The sequence below is a fragment of the Pyxicephalus adspersus genome, chromosome 6 (assembly GCF_032062135.1).
Source record: "Pyxicephalus adspersus chromosome 6, UCB_Pads_2.0, whole genome shotgun sequence".
NCBI lineage: Eukaryota > Metazoa > Chordata > Amphibia > Anura > Pyxicephalidae > Pyxicephalus > Pyxicephalus adspersus.
In genome coordinates this window covers 43,219,598-43,242,697 of record NC_092863.1, presented here as the reverse complement: position 1 = coordinate 43,242,697, position 23,100 = coordinate 43,219,598, and the positions used below count along the sequence as shown (strand labels likewise).

Here is a 23,100-nt window from a genome sequence, read left to right as displayed (position 1 = left end):
TTCTTACAAATAAGCTATTGTTATAAGTCAGCAGTGAGATAAGAGGCTCAACAAGACTGCCCCTTTTTACATAGAGTTATAAGATATAGCTAGAAACAGGGTCTTTAATATACTATCATACTTTGATAAGATAACTTAACATAACATAACTTATAACATAAAATTGATTTCTTTCATTTGTATATTTATCCTAATTGCATTCTTGTTTTAATGTCATTATTATCTCCAAAAACATTAACCAGACTAAAGGGCCCAATTGAAAAATATATTGAGTATTTTCCCAAGTTGGAACAAAATTGTCTTTATCTACCAACATTATTATTCTGTGTCCCTTATTCCACAGTGCTATAAAACTACAAATATTTTCAAAGTCATGTTTAAAATGACTTCCATTTTATATTTTTCACATTTGTAGGCATGAAGGGAAAAAAATACAAATAATGCTCAATCAGGGAAAAGGCCAGATCACTGCGTACGGCCGAAAATTACTAACTTATGTCTTTGTGTCTTTCAAATACACACTCAATAAAAACCTAAATAATTACTGCAAAGGAGTAAAAATCTTCTATACATGGTCTGATAAAGTAATGTATATTTATGTTATTTTATGCTTAGAATATGCACAGCACAATAAACATCAATAGAATAATAAATATGTACTTTATTCAATAGGACGTCTATACAGACTCTTTTAGCATCAAATACTGATATATACATAATAATCTCAGTGTTGTGGACATAAGCATACTTTTATTTCTGAACAGGAACCATGTTAAAATTCCTATGGCTGGCACGTTTTATTTATCTGCATACAGCAATTCAGTTTGGGTGGGCAACAGCTGGCAGACAAGCTATTGACAAACTGGTACCTAGTGGCTGGCGGCCGACTTTGTGCCATGCACAATAAACTGGTGGAGCCGTTCTGTATGCCGGGCGATATGCACAGCTGCACACATCTTGCTTGATTTATAATACATGGCAAAAACATTTGTAGAAAAAAAAATCTGTTACAACACACACATAAGAGTTCCACTTATTGGCCACATGCTGCAGAGGCTTTGTCTGGAGCGTGGCACAGGCATATGTACACAGCTTCCATCTATAAACAAAAATATTTTTTGACATAATCTCCAATTAATCAGCAACGTTTTTAACACACAACATTATTCGAGATTAGAGCATCCTTCACACCATACTTAGAAGAATCATATAATCATAGAAGTGATTAAAAGTTATAAAAGTTTGAATAAAAGTTTTGCGAAAACTGATAGTAAACTAAGGAGCAATATGCAAAATACAGTAAGCCATAACCAAAATATATAATTACAGAATTATAAAGTATAATTGGTTGTTATTGACTATTATTAATAATATTATTAATTTTTTATTCATAAATCACCAACATGACTGTATTATATGGCACCCAATATCCAGTTGATGTATACACATATTATAGACCTGCTTTTGGGTGCTTTTTTAACAGCAGGCATGATTGTTCAATAATCTACTTTTATTTTATTCTAGAATGCCCAAGACAGTTCTGGGGTCCAGACTGTAAAGAAAAATGTTCCTGCCATCCACATGGACAATGTGATGATGTTGGTGGACAGTGCACCTGCAATCCGAATCGGTGGGGATCTAACTGTGAGAATGCCTGTCTATGCAAACATGGGAAATGTGACCAAGAGACTGGAAAGTGCACCTGTGAACCAAATTGGTGGGGCCCTCAGTGCTCAAATGCTTGTTATTGCAGTACCAACTCACAATGTGACCAAGCCACAGGAAGATGCATTTGTCAGCCAGGATGGTGGGCTCGGAGCTGTAACAACCAGTGCGCCTGCAACAATTCTCCATGTGATCAAGTGACTGGACGCTGTTTGTGTCGGGAACGATTATGGGGCTCACGGTGTGAGAGAGTATGTCAGTGTTTCAAAGGCAAATGCAATCAAGTGGATGGAACTTGCACTTGTGATCCTGGATATAGGGGTAAATTTTGCCGTGAGCCTTGTCCTGCTGGACTTTATGGACAGGGCTGTCGGAGAAGGTAAGCAGTTTAAACTATGTTACAGTATAGGCAACAATTTCCTGATTTTTTGTCTTTTTAGATGCCAAGATTGCATACATATACCCGACTATTTATTGCACAAAGGGAGTTTTTAAATAATTTAACGTTTGTCTTTTCCGCTGCATACCACAGTCTTGGTTTCTCCTAGTCTGAGACTCTCAGTCCTGAATTTACCTGCAGCCCAATCTGTTACCGAAATCTTGTATTGCTTTTTCTTCGACTGTTGGAGTATAATGTCTGTTGATTTCAGACTTTAGTCTACCACTAAACCTAAACATTATCTAGACTTTCTGTTCTGCCAAGATGAAGTGTCTCTTTAGCCACTGAGGTGTCCCTAGGATATTTTAGCAAGTTTGTGAAATAATATCATAAACATCATTTTAGACCCATCCTAAACTATGAATAACCATACTCCTAAAGATGATAAATGTGGGTATTTTTCATTCTAGATGTGGTCAATGTAAAGGACTGCAGCCATGTACTATTGCTGACGGTCGATGTATTGCATGCGAACCAGGCTGGAATGGAACAAGGTGTGACCAAGCATGCGCCCCTGGTTTCTATGGAGAGGAATGTTCTCATCCATGTCCACTGTGCAAGGATGGACACACCTGTAATCACATAAATGGGAAATGCTCACACTGCAATCCTGGCTGGATAGGTGATAGGTAAGCATATGTAAGGTTATTACCAGTTTTATTTGTTTTTAATTAAATTTAGTAAACAGAACTTCAAGCAAACAGCTGAATAAAACACTCATTATGCAAATAGTCTTACCTGGCATGAAACTGTGTTTATTTTATATCTGCTTGGGGTTTATCTTCAAGTAAACTTTCATACTTGGCTGGTTATGATGTACCTTTTTATGCTCCAAATAATGCATGCAAATTGCAGTGAGAAATAAAATAATTAAAACTAATGGAGTCATTTATATGAAAATATTCTAAAATTGCACTAGGAATTTGTGTCAGACCAATCCATATTTAATATTTTACTGTATAGAGTAGAGTCCTCCAGTAAAGTTTATGCGCACCAGACATTCTAACTTAACACATTGTTGCAATGTCAAAGTGTCCAAACTGAACATTTTTTACAAGCCCTATGTTACAGTTTTATTAAATGTAATATTTAAAGGGTGTCAAAAGCCATTGTTTTGGGCAAATAGGTGAAAGGTTAGAGCTTTTGATAGATTTTTTTTATTGCTATCTGTGTCTCTGTTAGTTAAATTCACACCATTTATTTTTTCTATTGGTCCAAGGTCACCTGGACTGAAAGCAATCAAAAATCCAATATTCTGAGTTGTCACTATAAATGGTATGGGGGAAATCTCCCAATGGTAACATTTTTTACCCTAGCAAGATTTCCTTCCCATTGAAGAGTTTCCTTTTTACTTATTGTAGTACCATCAATGGGGCACAGATAAAAAATATTGGTTTTGGAAAAATATTGGTTTTTAACCACCTACTATATCAAAAACTTAAAATGATTCAATAACCAGGTAAGTTATGTAAAAAAAGAAAACAAGGGCACCCCTCAGTAAAACCAAAAGTTAAAATGATAATCAAATGTTGTTATAAGATTTAAGCTCTCAATTATATTTTTTCTACATTAGGTTTTATTAAAAAAATGTGAACATGCACAGTACCATTTACAGTAGCTTCCTGTTTCTCCTGATGGTTGGTGGTGCATTTTTTTAATAGCATACTTGGTTGTATTTTTCCATATATATGTAACTGGCTCAATTTAAGGGCCGCACCAGTGCACTGCAGTAATGTTCTCCAGCTATATATATACATAACTAGGTTCTTTCCATGATATTTTACAGTGTATAGCATAGATAAAAAGTCACTACTTTTGTAACTTTAGGACCCAAGCACTGAGTTTCATTAGGTAAATTACCCCTACTACTGCCACAATCACTTTAGTCCTTTTATGTTGGCAAATTTAGGGGCATAGCACTACCAACCTATGAGGAACAAAACCAAATATTATAGTATTTGTTAGCCATTTCACAGGCCCAGCTAATGTTTTTTGGAACCCTGAATCCAAGTGTGGTAACATTTTTGAATAAATTAGGGAAAAGTTAGATCCACTATTAGGTTTTCTTGCTGTTTTTGTTCTCACGTGGAAAATGTACCTCTACCTTGGGACCTTGGTGACCATTGATACTAAGACAGAGTAAGGGAAAAACCTAACATTTTAAGTTGTCTTAGGAGCAATAGGCAGGGACAATCCTTCAGTGGGGACACCTGTTCTGGGGATAAACCCTTCATGAGTATAATTTTTATAACTTAAGAGAGATTTTCACTTTCACTTTTCAACTTGTGTGGTGTCTTTAGAACAGAAAGTGAATAGAAATCTCTCTAGCAGGGTCCAGATGGCAAAGAATACCCTGGTGTGTGTTTAAAGCCTCCCTGCTCTGTACAAATAAAAAAAAAACATTTGGTTGGATGTACACATTATTATTATTATTACTAGCCAGTATTTATATAGCGCCAACATTTTACGCAGCGTTTTACAATGTCCATTGTCATATCGCTAACTGTGCCTCAATTAATTTACAAACCAAGAAAATGTTGTAGTTAACATTTCTGTACTTTTTTAAGATGTGAAACAAAATGTCGCAATGGAACATATGGTGAAAACTGCGCTTTTGTTTGCACTGACTGCTTCAATGGAGAGTGCCATTTTGAGACTGGAAAGTGCCTTTGCAGTGCTGGATCTTATGGACTATTGTAAGTATAATTATGATGTACTTTCTCAATGTACTTACAGCTAATGAGTTGGTATATAAGTCATGCAATTGATGAAGTGCATAGAATGTAGTTTACATTTTTAAAATAAGGCCAGACTACGATATGGCTTATCATCTATGGCTTTAACAACGCATATTCAGCCACAGCAATATTTGTTATTTTAAAGATCTATTAACCTCCTAGTGTTAATTCTGTACACTACTTGGGTTTGGAATTCAGTTGAAAAGGTTCATCCCAAGCATTACTATTTTTACATAACGTCCTGAGCTGGAGCTCGAATTATTGGTGGACATATGTTCACCAATCCTTCCACTTTTTGTGAACCTGATAGCTCTTTGCTTTAAGCACTTCTGGGTTCACGGCTGTCAGATTCTGGCCATTTGAGGCCAGGAATGTAAACAGATTACATACTGTCTGTATTTCATTTGTTTGAAAGCAGTACAGGGGAGACAACAGGGTTCCAATAGACCCCTGATGTCTCCATAAAGAGAATCTTCACAATTGATGTACTGTCACAAAGAGCTTGTCAGCCCTCTGGTGATAGGAATAAAGCTAGCGTAAAAGATCAAAAGTGTTTTAAATAATGAATTCAGAAAAAAATCATGTATTTATATAGTACTGATCTCTTGAGCAGCACTGAGGAGTCTGTAGTCCGTCCAATATTACTTTATCTATAGCATTGTTTCAGAACAGTTTGATGGGAAACCATTTAACTTCCTTGTATATTTTTTAGACCTAGGAGTAACCAGGTTGCCAAATTGAAAACCATGCAATGGCAATAGTATACAAAATCCAAGCAGATAGTATGATGAGTGAGATGTGAACAAACTAAAGGACCCCATACGTATGCACACAAACACTTACCTAAGGTGTTCATATAGAAACAGTAATCAAATAAAAAATTATGGGGTCTGTTTTTAAGTAAATCTGATATTTATGGAAACATTGCTTGCTGGAAAATCATCCAGGTTCAATGTTTCAATGGCAGTAGTTAATTCTCCACCAAGAATGTTTCAGTAAATAATATTTAAATCCCAATGTATCACTGTACACACCTAATTAAGAAGAATAACACTAGGGTAATTATTTTTTGTTACCATTAAACATGTAAGGCTTTTAAAGCAGCACCTGAGGACAATTTTGGGTATTTTACACAATTAAGTGTGATTTTATTGGAAATTGAACTACGCAGGTGTGCGCTAAGTTTAATTTTAGTCTATAATTTACAGATATATAATTGTGTAAAATAGTTGTGCAAATATTGCAACGCAACTGTTCTCAACTGTTCTTCCAGCTTTGTATTGTACAGGTTTCTCAGAATTCATAAAATGTATAATGTGCATTTTTACATGCAACACATTTTAAATACACTTTTTTTGCATGATTTTCTATTGGTCACATACCGCCAAGAGGATAGGTTTTGATACTATGAATTGTGTGTTTTTGAACATTGATAAAAGATTGAAACTGAAATTTATATAGCGGGGTGCAGTAATTGTAAGCAGCTGACTTGCGTCTGTCCTGGTATCCTAAATGTCACTTTGGTGCCGCCTTCTGCCTGGAAGAAAATGGACAATAATAGGTTACGCAGAAAAGCTTTGTGAACGTGAAATATCTCTATACCTGTGTCAATATGGGTATTATGACATGTGTTGAAAGAAATGGCTACTGAAGCACCAAAAAATTTAACAATTTTATAAAGCGATCAGCTTGATCTGTGGTTCTCAGTGGGAGTAACAGTTTACTGGGGAAAGGCTTTATTATGAGCTGGTGGCACAAAAACCTCCTGTACCCCCCTGACCGGAGATATGGGTGTCAGCTTTTTGTTAATATTAATTTTAAATGATAATAAATTTATTTCTATCAGCTGTTATCAAATAAGCAGAATACTCCTTCCCGTTAGTAAGAATTTTACCATGTGGTTTAGGCTAAGCGGTTCTTCCAACAAGAAAAGCAACCACACGGCTAAATTAAATTTGTTGTTTTTAAGAACTGCACCTCAAGTCACCATAATCCCAACCTCATTCAAATGTGTGCTCAAAATGATTCCCAATCACTCCCATTCCATTGAATAGGAACAGTAGGAGAGTGACTGAGTCTGTGGTAGAACCCTGTGGTCAGCCACAAGTCTGGAATGCTCCTTAGGCTGTCTTTTAATTTCTAACAAGGATAGAATGAAACCACACAGGAATCATACTGATGAAGAATGTAAATATATCTGTTCTACAAACATCAAAATAGGTGTTTTACTGCTTCTCTTCAAAAGAACTCCTGTTTATATTGTTTATAATTTCATTGTACCGCTTTCTTCTGTGCCAAAATATATCAGGCAATCATTCATGTTTAGAGTATGACATGGAGAACAAGGTAATGAACTTAATTTAAATATAAATTACTTGTTCGGAGATTATCTTAAGGTCTGAACTGTGTGTACGTATTTGTGGGTTTCCAAGGGAGTTGCGTAGGCCTGTTTTGTAAATTAAAATTAGTTGTACAGAACAGATGGATTTAAGATCTGGTTCTATAAGTAGTAACATATGATGGGATATTCAGTGTCATTTCCAAATGTACAATGTAGGAACAATACCACATAAGGTCAAAGGTTGAGGTATCAAAGGTATCTTAGAAACACAGCCAACCTAAACATACTTCCATGTGTATTTGACTTCGTTTAATTTACCAAAAGGAATGTGCTTTGTTTTTCAGTTTTATCATATAGATTTTTTTTTTTTGCAATTTTTGTCTGGCGCATATGGCAGAAGCGGTGACTGCAGATGTCCTGTAAAAGTCATTTAACTCAGACACCTTTCTGAGGTCAAGAAGAATTATGTCCCTCATTACACTACAGGACACTTGGGGGGCTATTTACATAGAGCCTGCCTGTAATCCAGCTTTGAAAATAATCACCTTGCACTTTCTCAGTTCTACTTCACACATCATTTTATGCCATATTTCTGTACGGACTGTTGTTTAAACCTGCAGAGTTCAAACAGTGTGAAGTTGAGTGTCAAAGACAGAAAGTGAAATGTGCGATTGTTTGGCAGTGCTGTGCGGTGAACCATGAGTGGTTTGGTTAGGATACAAAGCAGAAAGTACAAAGTCTAGTTATTCATGTGAAATGTACAAAACATAGAAAACATGATAGTTAAAAGAAGCTAGTGTTATTTAAGTGTTTGCTAGACGATCAAGGATTTTTGAACCCTTTAATAAATGCATTTTTGAACTTGATGATGCACTGCTTTAGGCCAGTCCAAGTATTTTAAATAGGCGTACCTAAGTCCAAAAAATAACTTTTTTCAGTTATTATAACATACCTCAGCAAAACACACAATTTTATGATACCTGTGCATTGTGGTGCACTGAACACTACATACTTAGAGGTGCATTAGTAAGGTGTTTTGGAGTGACCTTTACATATCAGAATTCAATCATTGCAGTGTGTTGCAAGGACATGTGTGTTTAAGTATGTGTTACTGTAACATGCGGATGTAAATCCAGCCTAAATGCACTAAATAAAGCATTACACTAAGAAAATGGCTGTACTTTTGTACATTAATATTCTTGTTTCATTGTTATAACCAAAAATGTGGTTAGCTAAATACTTGTTTGCAATACATTTTGATTGGAACAAATGGAGACTTTTCACCTAGATTAGCAAATGAGATAATACTGGGTTTACTTTTAAATACACAGTCATTTGCAAGGGAATTTCCATATGCATCCCATTTCCATATGATTGACAGATAGACATGATCACTGCTTCATGTTGTTCAAAAGTAAAACAGTGAAGTAAACATTATTTCTCCTTTAGTAAATCAATCCCAATGCACTGCAGACCACATTTACTGAAATGTATCCTAATCCAGGTCCCGCCATAAATACAAAGGGGAGCTAGGCAGCTTGTGTAGGCAGCTAGGGATAGGAAATATGGTATTTACAGTGGTACCAGGTGAAAAAAGTGAATAAATCCTGTAAAAAAAACAAAAAACAAATCAGGACTGGTAAGCGAAAAAATATTCTGTTTTTGTTTACGGGTTTACACCTCACACCTAAACACCCTAACCACATTTTTTGCCCAAATAAACACCCTACACCAGCCTTTCCTGAGCTTTTTAACATGGGAAAACCCATAAAATAACTTTCAGGTCATTGGGAAGAATGTCACTCTTACAGGTAGCCACCAACATCATTGGTTCCAGGTAAGCTTAGCAAAGGGGAATAAACTGCTCATAGCTCAAGGAACCCCTATTAAACTCTGGAGGAACCCTAGGCATCTACAGAAACCTGGTTGGGAAACACTGCTCTACACGTTTAGTAAGCCTATCCACAAGGAATCATTTCGATATAGAAAAGCTTCAGGTTTTTATGTAATTTATCCATTAGGACTTTGTTCTGCTTTGGTCCGGGATTGTTTAAGAATATATATACCATATTCATTTTCTCAAGCCACCACTTGAAAATTACTGGTTAAATAATACATTACTGTAACAGCTGTAGGTGACTCACTGTCAATTTATTTTACATACAGCATAAAGCAAATTTCTTTCTGATACACTTTTTTTTTTAGTAGAGTTAATTTATTATAAAATTCACTCATGCATGTGGTTATTATTAGTGTAATATTTGCCTTAGCACAACCTCCAGGTTGAAGCATAGCCTGTAAATTAGTTCTATATACTTCCTCAGCAGGGACTGCTTATTTTTCCTTTATTCATAATAACACTAACTTAGCTTCACCCAGTGCTCACAGCTCAGCGTAATAAGACTGGATCTGCATGCGCATTCACTGCAGGTTGTAACAGTATGTGCTGAGGAAAAAAGCTTTCCATTGTGGGAATTTATTAGTACAATTTCTCTAATACAGATCACTTGTGTTTCATTTACAATGAATAAAAACCTCTGGCTGTTGTTCAATTTTATTACCTGTATACGTGTTAAGCAGATAGATATTCAAATACATTTTTAAGTGTTTGAGGAGCTATATGTATTACCATTATAATTAGATTACCACTTACAGAGAAACCTAAAACATATATATATATATATATATATATATATATACGTTTATAATAAATTATATATGTTCTGTGTCTTGTTGAGAAGATTTCCTTATTCACACAGCAGGATGTGAGTTAAATTGTTTCTGATATGAGGGGAACTGCTATATTTTAATGGGTAACACATGCATATAAACAGAGGTTTTCATGGTGCATAAATGTGTATGCTCTGGGCATTGTGGTTCTGATTGTGGTCCTCTATGCTTTTTTATGTGTTGAGGGTCATAAAACATAAATGGACTGTATTGATGCAACCTCATGAAGAATATTGACTCCTCAATACACGAAGATTGTGTGTGTTAATGGGCACAGTAGTAGGAATTGACTCGTAGACAGTTGGTTATAGAAGAGGTGAACACATGGGTTACTCTTAATGGTCCATTTATAAAGCAGGTAATCTGATGGTAGATGGTCTGATGGTGATCTAATGGCAGTAGATGATTCTCCACCAGGGAATTTTTAAGTGAATGTTGCATTCCCTGCTTTAAAAATAGACCTTTTAGTAATCAGACACCTAAAACACCTTTAGTTAGTCATCAAAAAATATTGGTCCCTAATTACCCATTAAACCCCAGTTTAGAGCCAATAGTAGTTTATACAGTGTTTATTACCTGTGTCTTTACTTTTATCGCTCTACATAGCCATCCTGAAGCTCAGAAGTATATAATGCACAGCATTATGTTTCCTTTATATAAATGGCCCTTGAAAAAGCTCATCACATGGTGTTTTTTTAGTACATCACAGCACGTACATAGATGATTCAGCCTCTCATCTTTCGAGGAGGTCTTGGTTTTTACCTGTGTGGGGAAGATTTTAAACAATATATAAACTTATTTAGCAGATTGTCCACTTGATGAGAGCTGTGATCTATGACATTTACCTGAGATCTTGGTTTTGCTTTGAAAAGAAAATGTCATCTTGATACCAACTTTGAAGCATGTGATGGCTTTCCAAGATTCAGCTGTTTCTGCTGTTTTCTTATTATTTCCGCTGTGTTTCAAAGCCACCCTGAGTACCTCATGAGGACTTAGATATTAAAAAAGCACTCACTGTAAAGCTTTGCATGTCCCTTGTGGGCTGTAGTATGGTTAGCATGAGGAGATCCAGATTTGTAATCCTAATTAAAATGTGTTTCTAGTGAATTACAAGTAGAAGCACAACTCTTTGTATTGCAGAGATTTGATAGTCTTTCATTCTTTATTTCTAAGCAATACTAAGCATCCTTTGCTTAAAGTAAAGTGCAAAGGTGTATGGCACATGCACAATTCTTATGTTAGGGCCAGTCATAATTTTTGCGTAGATCAATGCTTTATTACTTTTTCTTTGGATGTTTTTTGCAAGGGGGAGAGTTAGGAGTGCCTACAGGTAACCTTTCTAGTGGAATTAAGTGGAAAGCACAACTATGGTTTACATGACAGTGTTCACTGGGTAGATCCAGTCCTTGCCATATTGTTCGGGCAACTCATTTGTAAGCCTACCAGTTTTTAAAGAATGGGGAGGAGGTGTGGTGCTTTTATTTACCATAGCACACTGAAATAGATAAGTGTAAATGGGCCAGTATGGAGAGAGAAGCGATCCAACTGAAAAGATTCTGAGCTATGTTTTTCTATAAAAGCAGTTTCGTGTGGAAGGCTGGAAAATACATTGAATAATCTGTCAGGTTTTGAATTATTTGTCTAGAAACAATTTATCCCTTGCATAATTTTGTCATGGTGCTCCCACTATAACTACATCATTTTAAGATCTTGGTTTTTACTTTCAATAAAAAGTTTGGTTGTTGGATACAAGTATAATATAAGATTCTACAATAATTGCTAGATTTGATTTAGCAAGGATTGGGGAATGGAAAGCAGGAAATAAACCTTTGCGAAAATGAAATACACATAGCAATTGAATAAACAGCATAATAAACATTATTCTGGAAGAACATTTTATGAGAACCATTTGTTGAACACAGAAAATGTACTGCAGTTTCTCTTGCTGTGCAAAATATTAGTCATAAGAAAATGCAGAACCGCTATAAACAATGAAAGTCACAAGACAATGGATACTGGTGCTTACCCTTAATCCACATGCCCACATTGTAGCAGTATGCTGTCCTCCACATCTGGATCTCTGTGTAATTCATGCCTTTGACTGTTCATGTGTTCATTGTTTTCTTAAATAAGAAGTGATGCCAGTATTAGATATGGTTGTCTACTCTAGCAGAATACATCATCCGCATGTGCCCCTTAAAAATTACCGTGCACTTGTATTACGGGATTGTTCTGCATAAATGTCAAACTCCATGGGAAATATTCTAAACATATTATCTACCATGAAACAATGGTATAAATGTGTTCAGAGTTAGGAATCAGAGTAATTTCTCATTGTTATTGTGAATTACCCTTCTCACTGTAAAACGGTAACTGCACAGTTTGCCAGCACAAGTCTTTTAATAGAATAAATGGAATTTCACACTGCTATTGTCATGTTTCTACCTCCAGCATGTTGTGGTATTGACAAATGCGATGTTCTCTATATAATGTCTATGTGTCCGTTCTGAGCAATGTGTAATAAGCAGGTTTTTGAAATGTGCTTTCAACGTTTGCCCCAAATTACCTTTTCTCCACTTTTTCCCAAGGTCCACACATGGAATTTACACAGCTTTTCAACAAACGGATTATTTATTGGGCTTTTCCTATCAGAATAGTACAGACCTGTATCATCAGTAGTAACCCATGTTATTATCCCTTGGCAATTGTTTTTGCCAGCCTTCAAAATGGAATCTGACAGGTCTCCTTTCAAGCAAACTATATAAATGAACTGTGTTAAATGAGGTGATCTCCAAAGTAGTGCTATACAGAATATAAATGCAGTCTTGTAAGCCAAGATTTAGGTAGATAGGAGTGGACAGAATTATGGGACACATAAATGTTCACGGTTCCCAGGGAGGTACAATTAGTGGGAGAGTGCATACGATAAAAGAGAGAATATTTAATTTTTTGAGGAGACATATTTATTTTATAGAAAAGTAATCTAACTCTGCCCAAAAGTAGAAGGGGGGGGGGGGGATGCTCATGCTTCAAGTAGTGCCTCAAACAAATATCAAGCAAACATTTTTTTTATTTTTATTTTGTCCTATAATTGTTTCAGATTATAACGAGAGCATAAACCCTCACTTTCTGCCTTTGAGCAATCAGGGAGGGTAGCTGCTCATCCAATTTTTGGATGCATGGCCAATCTGCTTCTTGATTTGGACATTTAGAAATCTTGCTAGCTACTTACTATTGTATCCGTGAAATCTTGATTAATCTTTATGGCTGCAGATTTCCTAATAAAATTTAGAAAAGTTGGGTGGATTTCGCAAATATCAAATAACAAATAACAAATCCAAGGAAAGCATATCAATGGACTTTGTTAAAATGAATGTGCCAAAAAAACTGACTCCTGTGCTGCACAGTAGTTCTGGTAACATTACTCAAAATGAAATGGTTACATTCGGAATGGACAGGTTCAATCCCATAGCACCACTAAACATACCAAAATCTGAAAATTGTAGTTGTACCCAAGGCTTCTAACACAGGATGTTTTATACTCAAATATCTAATCAGTGTATTGATATGCATGCTTTCTTGTATTTCTTCTTTGTAGCATAGACGTCCATTCATTGACACAAAAATAACATTGTTTGCTTTGTTTCTAGCTGCAACCTAACCTGCCCTACTGGTCAATACGGTGTTAATTGTGACCTGTCCTGTAACTGCCATGACAATAAGTGTGATCCCATCACTGGAGCCTGCCACATGGGTAAGTGTACAATAATTACACTAAAAGCCACTGTAAATAGTAATGCTCTTCCAGCAAAAATGATTCATACAAATTAAACATCGGCATGGCTAGTACTAATAATAATGGGGAATTAATACAATTTGCATTCCTCTTCATTGGCAACCACCGATACATATGTACCCCCATGTAAGGACTGCTTTTATTCAAACACCTATACCCCCCAAAAAGCTTCTAAATCCGTGAAGGTAAATACATATTTTCACAAAAACAAGCTTTTTTATGGTGCTGCCTTGGGGTGAATATCAAATAACTGTGACCACTCTAACTCGAAATATAGCCTAAACACTGTTATGTCTTTGGAGTTATAGAAAACATTCAGGTGGCCTCCACCTTTAAACCTTAAAAAAACATTGGTTATATCCAGCCTCATTTACCATGCCAGGACATAATGCATTATTTTAAATTTAGGCAAAGAGTACTAAAATATTTTGTTGCTGTAACACTTTAAAGTTCAGTTCTTTTCCCATTTCTCATAGAATTAGAAAGTGCGATCACTTCATTTTGGCACCTTACCTAATATATGTACCTTTGAAAAGAGCAGTCCATAGCCCAGAATGCATATGTGCCAACTGTGTGGGCAACAAATTTCTGGGTTTTATTTTGAGTTCATTTAGCTTGGCAGCTTAGCCCCATGTATGGGTACCTTGCCTGAACAAGCATTTGTTTACACAGTGTATGTGATGTGTCCGGTGCACTTAGCATAGACCGCATCAGGAAAGAAGGTAATTTTGTATATCAGTGAACTGTTCAGGATTTGGAGGAAGTGCTCTATCCAGCAGGCAACACCACAAGCATTTTATTTACTCCTCCTGGGACTCTAATTCTTGGCTTCCAATATCTGGCTGAAATCGACCATCTCGTAGCGGGAAGAGTGCGGAAAGGAGTAGGCCTTGCCAAATTAAAGGCTGAGTTATTGGACTTTTTTTAATGTAATCCGTAGTACAGTAAGTTTTGCTTGGTGATAAAATATAGAAAAAGTAGGATTTTATATGATCACAGCACACACAGATTTCATGCTATTGACTTGTTAATGTTTTAATAGTGTTGATATGAAATCTTCATTGAGGAGAAGGAGATTTGGTTAGGAGCCCAGGTGTTGATGTCATAGTTGTAAATCAAATACTTGGAAGGTTTAAAGCAAAGCGGAAAAGTTAATTTATTCATCGGAGATGATCCCACAGCTTTCGTTATTTCCTTGATTTTCAGGGTTTATGCTAAAATGTTATTATTTTTTGTTTGACTCCCACAGTGTTTGCTTTTTCTTCAATTTGGCAGAAACCATCAGGAAAGAATAAAAGCATCATTTGGCTTTGTGATTGCAGCTGTTAGGCTTTATTTGAAATTCTGGTAGAAATATTTACCCACTGAATTCATGGGGAAATATAGGATGCCATTATAAAAAATAGTCCCTATTAATGGCCTTGTTTCAAACGTGTGTAGCATTCAATGCAACTGTATGATACTGGAAAACCCACTTAAAGCTGGTCTAAATTTGGAAGGGGGGCAGCTCTAGGTCAATTGCAATGACATCTAAATTATACAGGAGTGTCTCACACTGATGTCACACTGATGCCATTGATGCAAATCCCAAGTGCATCAACACAGGCCAGAAATGTGACAACTCACAAAAATTACCAATTTTGGTGGAGTTTGCCATCTACTTAAACCTTCATGTCCAGTATTTAACACACATTCACTTAATTTTAACGACATTTTCTTTCTTATTTTTTCATCTTTAGCATGATTATTTTATTACAACATATTGACATAGAGTAGATCTCTAGGGAAAGGCCCGAACAAGCTTTCCTTTGCTAAGCTTTAAAATCAATCTCTCCCTGCTCAATTCTAACGTGTTTGCCATCTAAATTGGGGTTATTAATCAAGCCAGCATGTTCTGGGTCTAATGTAGACCTCTGTTCAGTTGCACTTTCTTAATATATATTTCAAGGGAGTATTGGTTCCCCAATAGTCATGAATATTAGGTGCTCAGCCACCACAACTGGTAGATTAGGGTTATAAACAGAAATCCAACATGCTCCCACTGTCCCACATTCCTCACCAAATCATGTACAAGTCCAACAATCATAAAGAAAAAAAGGCAAATTTCTTTGCTTTTCTTAACTTGTTTATTTAGCCAGTACTCATAGCTATTTGCAGTGTTTTAGGAGCTTGGCCTGTCCATTTCTTATGTCTCCTTTCATAACCCTGTCTAAAATGATTAAACCTGGCTTCTTACTAGAAAAAGGCAGCAACCACTAAAAACAATACAGAGCATTGTCCTATTTTACAGCAAAGAAGTAGAACAGTTTTACAGCAGCAAGTATAGTTGTAACAACTTTATTTTATTAAGCAAATGGAAGCACAAGAAGTGTAATTGCCCATATCACGCAGCATTTATTGCTGGATGCCCTAAACTCAAGATAAAGCTTTCCGGGTGCTTTGGGTGCCATCACCTCAATGACCACTGTACTTTGAATTGCTGTAATATATACATCTGTGTGTAACCTAGAATACTTGAAAGGTGAAAAAAAAGTTTTCTAGTATAGTTAGATTGACTGAAAGACATTAGCAGCTTAGTGCACATCCTGAAATGATCAGCAGAAAGAAAGTATTCTGCCGTGTAGAAGTGATTTCCCACGTTAGTCAAGAAAAACACTTGCATCTAAAAATAAAACTATGGGCCTCTTAATAAAAGACATAGCGTACATTTTTCTGCATGTTCTGCTTCGTGTAGCAAATTGTTTCCAAGTCAGAAAAAAAGATTGAGAATAGAATCTTCTTGTTAATATGTCTTTTGATGACTAGTAAGATGACCTAAATGATGCGTGTTCCCAAATTTAGAACAAAGTGATTAGGATTATACAACATATTTAAATTTTGCACATATTAGTAGATTTTTAATAGATGAACCCAAGTAAGTGTATTTAAAACATGGCCATTATACCAATATCAATTACACCTATATCAATTTATTAGGCACCCATTCTAAGGTTACGTACACATGTCAGATGATTCTTGTCCGATAAACGCCTCAGGGCTAGTATCGAACGAGAATCCAGCATGTGTACAGCGCTTGTCTGACGTCATTCATTGATCCATCCTGGCAGATCCACCAATGGCTCGTAAAAAGATCGTAATACAAGTGAATGGGAGAGATTGCAGCGGGGTACCACCTCACCTCACTTTGTCTATTGTTTTGCTGATTGTACTGTCTTATTAAATACCTCTCTGTGGGTTAAAAAAAATTATAACGCTACTCGTACTTCATTCTGTTTTTCCTATTTCCTTTTATTGTGTGAAATGAAGAATGCAGCAGCTTAGATTTATTGGTAAATGTACATCGTTTCTAATATCACCAGATGGTTCACTGCCATATGCTGATTTGTATATGAACAGCGTTGTGCATATGTTACTGGTTTTATTTTACTTAATAAAATAGCATGGTTCTATGCTGTGCCCCAGTTTGGCTACAGTCCAGATAAAAAGGATTTTCATCCCCCTTTCTAGATGTATAAATGAAACACTGGCATTAATATATAATGTTGTGTATATTTAAGCCATCCTCATGACTACATATTAGTCATTAGTAATACAAAATTTTATATCTCAAAAGACTTTGCAGTTTATTTAGGTGTAGGGACTGTTTACTTAACCTATTTAATGTTCTCTTTTCTTAAGGTTTAATCAAAAAATCTTATGCAACCCAGTGTAGAACCCAACATTGGCAATCTTTTACAAAATAGCCTTTACTGAAAGCCCATATGGCCCCACAAATATCAGGAATTCCTTACAGTTTATAGTCTTCTCAAACCTTAGTCATAGACTGGTGCTACCCTTCTGAAAATGCTAGTTGGCTGGCTAGGTCAGACTTTAGTACATGGTCAGATCTCTGTGAGTTGAGGTTTAGTTCAGTCAATAACCTAAAAGTATTGGAAACAAAAAAATCAAAAGAATAAATAGGCATTGTCAGAAGTTAACAATGATGGTGTCTTTATTTATCTCAGAACAAGATTAATTTAGCAGTTGAGTAAAAAACTATGCATGACAACCAGGATAATCATGACCCAACTCACATAAAGAGAAGCAGTAGACAAAAGCACCTACCTTTGCTAGCCCCAAATTAATGTGCTATGAAAAATGATTAAGCTAAAAAGGATTGTCTTTTTCATATTGCCCTTTCAAAATAAATATATTAAGAGATAAATATAAGAGATTTGTTAAAAGTTATACTGCAGTATAATACTTTGGTAGCTAAAAAACACAGTTTTTAAAGAGGTTTATACATCAAACTAAAAAGAGGGGTATTTGAGGAGGAAAGAGGGACAGATCAGGTTCCAAAAGAGGGACAATCCCTACAGTTGTGCAACAGTTTGGTGTTTATATCAAAGGCTTGAGGAGAAAGTAGTTCAAAATGTCACACAGCCCTTGCAAATTTAAAACCCAAATATTTTGTGGTTGTCCCATCTTGCATATCAAATGCTAAAAGTTAAAATTTTCATGTCTCAGCCTCCACATCACTTTAAGCCCTTACCACAGTGCTGTATCATCAGCTTTTAGCTGGAAATTTGTATTAGATCATTTCTGTTTAATGATACTAGTGTTGGAGCATTAAAAAAACAATAAAGAAATGTAGTTTACACACCAGGAAGTTAGATCTAGGTATCAAAAGTTACCTTGCTTTTGATTTTTTTTAATTATTAAATTATTAGCATCGATTACATTGTGTAAGTAACCATATCTATATTTTCCTTTTCATCATAATTTGGATTTTATTCCCCATGGGAAAGCTTTGCTTAGCACTAACCTAAAATCTATACCTGTTACAACATCAGTACCATATAAACAGCAGACTAAGTTTTTGAGAATACACAGGATTATTAAGTTATCAAATATATTCATTTTTATTAAAGGAGCATAAAACACCCATTGCTTTTTCAGGGTTAGAAATTAATTCATGGCTGCAAAAGACATAAAAAACAGATCATCACCAAAAATCAACAGATTTAGAATTGTGTTTAACGTTCTAAAGCAGCCTTTCTCAACCATTTTAACATAGGGGAACTTTTGAAATAATGTTCAGGGATTCCTTGAAGACCTGCCATATTTACTACACCCACAACTCACTGTACATTAGTTTTTTGGTCATTGGGAAGAATGTCACTTTCATTGCTGGCCAATGGGAAGAATGTCACCCTTACAGATAACCAAAAAGATCATTGCTGTCACTGACCTGAGAGTCACAAACTGCTCATTGCTTACACAACCCCTATCAACCTGGAGGAACCCTGGTTGAGAAATGGTGCTCCAAAGGATCAGGTCAGCAAATGATAATGCATGCATAATTACTGTGTGTTAGTTGTGAACACTTTTGAATATTTATTTATTTTCATTTTCTCCAAAGGATTTACCAGAACATATGTACCACATACTGTATACCAGATTGTACACTACAAGTGAAAATTGTTATAAAAAGTCTTTATTTTAAAGTAGCAACTGATGGTTGCAATGAGATCTCAACATATGTATGTATCCCTTAAATGTGCTGAAAAGATTTGGAAGATGTAGTAATATAATATTCATAACTGATATTGTTTTGTGCAATGTTTGATTTTCAGAAGCCAATCAGAGAATGGGAGTAATAGGTGCGGGGGCCCTTGTCATACTGTTACTGATTCTCCTGCTGTCATTGCTGTGCTGCTGTTGTGTCTGCCGCAAGAAAGATGAATCAGCTGAGTAAGTATATATTGTTTTGACTGTATAAGACTCCAACACATGATGTATTTGTAACATGCATCTGCGCTGTAAAGTTTTAAAGTTGCCTTACACCCTCTGTCATGTTACACATGCATTTTGTATGCTGGTTAGTACTGTTGTTGTTTATAATAGCCCCTTGAAATTGTCCTGCTTCTCTTCCTGTAGTTTCAGTTTGTCTGTTAGTCCCTCCCTTTTTCAGTATGCTGTTGTCTCTCTTTTATCCACATGTATTGGAGTGTTTCATAACATGATCTTTTGACCTATTGGATGTTCACTGTTGCATGGATCCTCACAGTTTGGAATAAACTTTTCAACAATCTGTAATGTGTCATTCTGATCACTGCTGAGATTGTAAAGTGTTCTCCCCAGCCCTTTTTCAGCCGGACGCACTACCCGGCACTTTTCACTAACCATCTGGCTGTTTTTGGGTGGTTACTGAAGAGTTGGATCACTATATAGGGGCTGCCACCCGCCTACAATTTCTTCACACCCTGCTTAAAAAAACTTTTAGGTTGAACCCTGTTGTACGTTATTGCTATCTCTGGACAATTGGGTAATTTTAGAGATCACACTTTCAGTGTTGCCACAGGTCTTGAGCTGCATGGGACAGACGGAACTCCAGCTTGCCAAGGCTGACATCCACCTACCTGGCCTATGTTATCTGGATACTGCTTGTGGCGGTAACCCCCATAGTCTCCAAGCTACCGTACAGTATTCAGGAAAGATGGGCAAAGTACAAGGAAGAAAACCGTGTTTCCTTTTCTCCCTTCTCCTACTTTTGTGAGTTTGTTAGGAAAATTGCGGACACTAAGAATGACCCAGGTTTCTTGAATGGTGAAAACAACCCTCTTGGTCCACTATCTCTAAGGCCTACAAGCTCACGCATTACTGACAGAGACCACAGAGGTCCAGTGTCATTAAAAAGACTGGTATTCTAACCTGCATTTTTTAATCCAAATCGCCAATGCCCTTTACATAACAAGCCACACCTACCTAAATTTATTAGTTTCAGGAAAAAAACCCTACAGGAACGTAAGGAAAACTGGGGTCTGCTTCAAATGACTGTAAGGGTACTGTTAAGCTCATAGAATGCAACAGTGATGATCACGCACAAGAACTTTATCCACTTCAACACAGTTCCACTTCCTCTAGAGAAAACTCCCGTGTGGCAAGGTGGGGAGAGTACAGATCAAACAATACCTCTAATTTCAGTGTCCTCTATTAATCTTTTGAGAAAGACTCTGTGACGAATTCTGAGCCAAAATATGCATAGTTCCTGTGTACCCTAAGGGACAACCTGAAAGGGCTCTAAGACTGTTTACTATCCTTGATGATCAGAGTGTAATATATATCAAGACTTTTTAAAATTTTATAGCATTTTAATGTTGGCCTTTGCCTGTGACAGATTTTACTGCCTCTAGCAGCTACAGCAAACAAACATATCCAGGGTAATCAGAGGCACGTTATTTAGATTAGTTTACTCAATAATGAGAGTGGACACTCTGGTCAATTGGGATTTCTCCATGCAGGGTTGTAAACTATGTGTTCTTAGGATCTGCTAGTGAATTTGCTTGGAGCATGCCCAGTTGTAAAGTGTGGTAAATTCCAGAAACAGGACAGTAATGCGCCAATAACAAATGCATAGGCAACAGGAATGTTCTGGAAGCAGAGGAAGCAGTATTTAGGTCAAGGCCTCTGTGTAGGGTGGAGGGTCCCCCAGTACAAGGAGAAACCCAGGACACTGACAGGGCCCACGGGAACACCTAACAGAGAGGAGCAGATTGCATTGATACCATGCATTGTGTGGATACTCCAGGGAGACTAAAGTTAATACTAGTACACCATATATAGGAAAAATATTCTAAGATAGCTTTGATCTATTACAGACTGGCTGTAATCAAGGCATTCCAATGCTTCAGGCTTATGTGTAATATTGTCTGTGTGGTCCAGTATTAGACTGTGGAACTTCTGTCCTCCCTGTGTAACTGTGTATTAATTGGAGTATTCACTTTCTGTTGGTTGATTCTAGAGTGTGCAGAGATTTTGCAATCTAATTGTAAGGTGTATGGTCATCTTGCAGGAAGAGTACCAAGCTTATTTTTGGCTGTTACTTTAAAGGCAGTTCCCATACCCTATGAAAATATACTTATATAGAAAGTTCAAAAATCACATCACCCACACAATTAGGCAAGTGAAAAGGTAGGACCACAATTTAAAATATTCTGTGCGTTGATTAACAAGCCAAATATTCAGATTTGTAACTGGGATTGTCAGAATTTGTTACAAATTTGAATATTTGGTTTGTTAAATAATGCACTGAATATTTTAAATTGTGGTCCTACCTTTTCACTTACCCAATTCTGTGGGTGATGTGATTTTTGGACCTTCTTTTATATTGATTTGGGTTAAGATATCCATTTTATGGATTGTGTGCTAAAATAAAAATATATTTTTATACATATACTCCTAATTTATTAATATTATCATAAACTATAGCCTGTGGGTCATCATTTCTTTAGTTTCACCTTCCCTAGAACCTACACAGAAATATCACAAGGATGTTTCTTACAAGAGTAATCTATCTCTTGCAAAATCAAAGTTCTTCAACATGTTGATAATAAAAGGGGATGCCTTACCTTGCACTCTGGGTACCGGTGCAGGCAATACACACATGCTGTCAAGTGGACGCAATACTTTTAAACCGCTATCGTGTGATGGAAAGGCTATGCAGTAGGGGATTGCAGCAATCCATTAATCAGAGTGATAAGAAATCCCTAATTGCTTGGAACTTTGGTTCCACTGTGTTTCATGTATCCACTGAAGACAATTACTTGGCAGCCACTATTGAAGACAAAGAGTTTTTAAAAACTCCATGATCCATGAAGATCCATGAAGATGACTGCAACAGCTGGGTAGCACCACTACTATTTTATACCCCAAGATGGAAACTGCCAAATAATACTTAATGACAAAATTATAGACTACAGAATAAAGGTCTTGAGAAATAGCCCTTCTCCTGGAGTGGAAATTTATGGACTGAGTAAGACTGCTCAGAATAGTGAAATGGAATTTGGATCTGATGCACTTCAGTTTGTTAAAATGAATTTCTATTTTGGTGATGGATTGAAGTCTCTACCTACAGAAGAAGGAGCAATTGATCTTCATGTCAGAACCAAAGAGATGCTAGCCCCTGCAAACCTTAGTTTTCAAAAATCATCTCTAACCTTGACAAGGTAATGAAAGCCTTTGACTCTGATGACTACGCTGTCAGTGTAAAGGGAATTAAGCTAGGCTTTGACCCTCTTCTTATGCAACGTAGCATCTATGCACCACTGGGTTTCATAGTACCTTTTACCATTCAGGCAGCTTGCTTCTGAAAACACAAATTGCTATACCCTGCTACCCAGAGAGAAACAATAAAGATGGATATCATGGAAGAGGTTACTAAAAACATTAGAACAAGTTCATATTCCACACTCTTACACTGTTACACTCTTACCAGAAGAGAGGTCCTTGTCTTTTCAGATGCATCAACTGAAGTCATAGCTCCAGTATCTTACCACCGAGTTATAGATCTGAATGGCAAACTAAGTTTCGGTGTCATCTTAGGTAAGGCCAAGCTGATTTTCAAAGCCTG

General features: G+C 36.3%; 1 protein-coding gene across 1 annotated transcript in view; it reads left to right on the top strand.

Annotated features, from left to right (window-relative positions):
* Positions 1-23,100, top strand: part of SCARF2 (scavenger receptor class F member 2) — a 114,864-nt gene that overhangs the window by 56,641 nt on the left and 35,123 nt on the right. The window contains exons 4-8 of the mRNA XM_072415470.1: positions 1,525-2,044; positions 2,515-2,733; positions 4,672-4,800; positions 13,564-13,667; positions 19,325-19,442. Of these exons, the coding sequence (XP_072271571.1) occupies positions 1,525-2,044; positions 2,515-2,733; positions 4,672-4,800; positions 13,564-13,667; positions 19,325-19,442 (1,090 nt within the window). The remainder of the gene's footprint in view (positions 1-1,524; positions 2,045-2,514; positions 2,734-4,671; positions 4,801-13,563; positions 13,668-19,324; positions 19,443-23,100) is intronic.